The sequence below is a fragment of the Micromesistius poutassou genome (assembly GCF_964030765.1).
Source record: "Micromesistius poutassou genome assembly, contig: SCAFFOLD_982, whole genome shotgun sequence".
NCBI lineage: Eukaryota > Metazoa > Chordata > Actinopteri > Gadiformes > Gadidae > Micromesistius > Micromesistius poutassou.
Genome location: NW_028178059.1, coordinates 15,001 through 18,719, shown reverse-complemented (window position 1 = coordinate 18,719; position 3,719 = coordinate 15,001). Strand labels below are relative to the sequence as shown.

The window sequence follows — 3,719 nt, the reverse complement described above, 5'->3', positions numbered from 1 at the left end:
AGGGTTTTTAAATATACACTCAGAACAGGTTTCGAGTGGTTGGATTTGTATTTTTAATCGCAGTGGTTAGGTCGACTAAGGGTTACCTAAGGTAGGTTAACCCTTATGGATTAGCCATCGATCTGTCAACACCAAACTTGATAAAGAAATGCAGACATCACTTAACTTGAATTAAAAGAGGGCGCTATGCATGCTATTCATCCAACACCATCCCCACAACTACAGTAAATCACACCTTCCCATCTCTCCCAAGATCCAGCCATGGAAAATCGGCGTTGTGTACGTGGATTGTTTTCTTGTGTTAATAAGACTTTAAGAAAGGCACCGACACCCCCAGACTCAAGAGGGGGGGGGGAAGGAAAACCAATAGCAACGGTCACCATGGAAACTTAACCTTCCGCCGCTTCACATTTTCCCCCGTGTGCTTCTTCGACGAACCACGTCTGTGATCCGTCCGTCGACAAAGTGGCAGTTTTTAATTTCCAGCGAGTTCATTCGACCCCGCGGGGCTGTTTGTTACGTGTCACCATGACAACAACAACAAACCTCCTCCTGACCTCCTGTCCAACGTCGCCGCCGCCCACAGAGGCCCGGTCTGTCTGAGGTGCCCCCCCCCCCAGCGCTGTTGGTCTGAGGGGGGCGGGGGGGGGGGGGTGGGGGGTGCTAGACGGCGGCCTGGGCCTCGGGGGGGCCCCCGTCCCCCTCCAGCAGGCTGTAGGAGGCGTGGCTCTGGTAGGGCCGCTGCAGCGGGTGCGACAGCAGCTTGGCCATGCAGTTGTGGAGCTCGACGGCCGGGCCGCTCAGCGACACCTGGAAGCGGTAGCACAGGCCGCGGGCGTCCAGCTCGCAGAACCACCGGTAGTTGTCCTGGAGGCCGGGGGGGGGGGGGGGGGGGGGGGGGGCACAGGGAGGAATGAAGGGGGGGGTTTAGTATCACTGAGGCCATGCAGTGGGTGGTGGAGCCATCAGCCTTTAAGTTGTTTTAGTAGTAATGAAAGAGAGCAGGATGAAATAAATAATAGATAAATAAATACAAATTGTACAAGCGTTTGCGTTTGTTTTGTTCAGTACTTTGTATTGAGGTTGTTTTCTGTTGTCTTGATGAGTCAATAGATTTGATTCATGTGATACTTAATACCTTAAGTATTATACTTATACTTATACCAGTGATTCTGTACCCGCATACCAATAGCTGCACAGCAGATTATAAATAGGTTCTCTCACGATAATCGTACACCTTAGTATCAATATCCAAAGGTAGAACTGAATCATTTGACACTGCGTCAAAGTGGAAGTAAACCCATAACCCTTCCAGATACATGAGGTTCATGAAGGGTCAGATGAGAGTGAGCAGCAGCACTGGACCAGAGCTTGGGTCCGTTACTCCGTTCTCACCCTCCAGCTGCTGTCCGGCTCCTGGGCTCCGCTGTGCAGGTACACCACGTCCAGGAAGAAGTACGGCGACTGCAGCATCTTCTACAAAGGGACACATCGGAGCAGCAACGGTCTTCATTCAACACGACGAGTAAAGATCCAGAGATATTTATGTTGGTAGCAGACAGTATGGTAAGACACTCACACAAATAACCCCTAGATTGGGTTATTTGCCAAGTAGAAGGGAATAGCCCATGCACAGCATGATGTTACAGCAGAAATAGACAAGAGGTTCTCATTTTCTAACCCTAACCCTAACCTGTTCCCCCCCCCCACACGCCTGCTACCCTGTCTGGTCCCAGAGGCTCCAGATAGTACTGCGGTCTTTCTCCTCTCACAGTACATTAACAGGAGAGCTCTCTCTCTCTCTCTCTATATATAACAGCTCTGGAGTCACCCCAGAGCAACCATGTACACAACGGGGACAGGAAGAGGAACAGCAGAGCGGTGGGCCGGCGGCGGCGGCGGCGGCGGCGGGGGGGGGGATGCTCACGCTGACGGCCTCCGGAGGGCTGAAGAGCAGCTGGCCTACGTGGCGGCTGTAGACCAGCAGCGCCCGCACCACGTACGGAGGAGGGATGGTCTGGACGTTGTCCATTATCGGGAGCTCAATCTTCTGACGGCTGCAAACAGGAAACAGGATTATTATCATTTTAAAATCCATGCAATGGATTCGTTGTTACGACTCGCTTTGTGTGCGGTGACGTTATGAGTTATGGGAGAGGTTGCGTGATACTCACATTACGTTGAGAAGATCTTCCAGGTCTTGGAAAGGAAAACGTCAGGGAAATAACGTGCGGTACGTTCCTATCTGCTCCTACTTCATGGTTGGAGCAGTACTGGATTAATTGGATCATCGGATAATCCACTGGACGGCGATCCATATACCAGAGCATTATTATTTAAAGAATCTCCTCCGCTGAATTAGACTACTTGCTTTTGTGTCTTATACATGTTTACTGTACCAGATGCTGCCGGGCCTTGCCCCCCCCCCCCCCCCCCTCCACTACTACTGTGGGTCCATTAAGGCCACTGTCAGTCAGGCCCCGGGGCCCGGGAACGCCCAGGGGCCCGGGAACGCCCAGGGGCCCGGGAACGCCCAGGGGCCCGGGAACGCCCAGCAATATCAGAGACACTTGGAACATTTTCACTCGGCTCAGGAAAAAGCAGACATGCAGCTTCTGTTGGGCAGGAGTGTTTGCTGTAGAGATCTACCATGTAAAGGCTTCATCTGTATCAGATTATAAAATGTATGTGAATTATCATGTATGCAAGTCAGTTGAAAGGATACTGAAAGATTCACAGGCATTGGTGTCCAGGTCATACAGACAGCTGCACAGCTCTCGGGGGTCAGAGGTGAACCCTGACAGCTTAAATGCACAAACATAGAGACATTACTACAGTCAAAAAGTACTAATGCTACATCTAGAGAAGACCGTTCACACAGGGCTGCTGAATAAGCCTGTTGCTCTTCTCTGTTACAGAAGAAAAACACTCAAACCATGGTAGCATACAGGTCTGTTGGTTCAAACCATGGTCGCATACAGGTCTGTTGGTTCAAACCATGGTAGCATACAGGTCTGTTGGTTCAAACCATGGTAGCATACAGGTTGGTTCACAGTAGTGCCAATGACCACATTTTGCCGTCTCTTATCCATCGACGGTAGAAATGTCCGGTCTGAATGTGATGGGCTGAGATGACGCGAGGAACTTACCCACAGAGCATCGTCGTTCACCACAACCAGAGCAAACTCGTGCCTCTTGTCAATCTTATGCTTTGTTCTGACAAACATCTCAATCATCTTCTGGGATATGTTCAGGGCGTTGGTTTTGGACCTGTGTGTGTAAACACAACAACCTTTCAGTTTCCTTCCAGTGCGGATACCCTCCGAAAAGGTCTCGAATAATGCACTGTAACATGTGAGCCAGTGAGACAACTCACCCATTGAATGACTCCAGCTTCTGCAACGACATCTCCTCCGAGAGATCTAGACAGATGATCTACCCAAAAGGCCAGGAACAGGTTTCAATACAGTAGCAGCGACCGCTTCTATGACATTCTTCAAGCTGTTCATCCATAAGGAATGAGGGAACGTACCACTTTCTCTGGACAGTTGGCCCGCGGGGCGCGGAGCTGGTATTCGGCAATGGGAGGAATGGGGGGAGGAACGGCAGTAGCAGCCAGCAGCGGCGGCGGCGGCTGAGCCGGTTTAGGACGTTCTTTCGCGGCGACAGACGTGGGGAAAGGTCCGGCGGTAGCGGCGGCAGAAGCTGCTACCGCTGCT

At 51.4% G+C, this 3,719-nt stretch overlaps 1 protein-coding gene across 1 annotated transcript in view; it reads right to left on the bottom strand.

Annotated features, from left to right (window-relative positions):
- Positions 1–599: 599 nt before the first annotated feature.
- The window catches only part of LOC311374828 (BRISC and BRCA1-A complex member 1-like), a 3,893-nt gene continuing 773 nt past the window's right edge, over positions 600–3,719 (bottom strand). The window contains exons 2-9 of the mRNA XM_084490584.1: positions 3,533–3,719; positions 3,377–3,435; positions 3,150–3,270; positions 2,726–2,804; positions 2,175–2,199; positions 1,928–2,057; positions 1,396–1,476; positions 600–867 (exon numbers count right to left, since the gene is read on the bottom strand). The exon at positions 3,533–3,719 is cut by the window's right edge and continues 297 nt beyond it. Coding sequence (XP_084346710.1) covers positions 664–867; positions 1,396–1,476; positions 1,928–2,057; positions 2,175–2,199; positions 2,726–2,804; positions 3,150–3,270; positions 3,377–3,435; positions 3,533–3,719 — 886 coding nt within the window. The 3' untranslated portion in view covers positions 600–663. The remainder of the gene's footprint in view (positions 868–1,395; positions 1,477–1,927; positions 2,058–2,174; positions 2,200–2,725; positions 2,805–3,149; positions 3,271–3,376; positions 3,436–3,532) is intronic.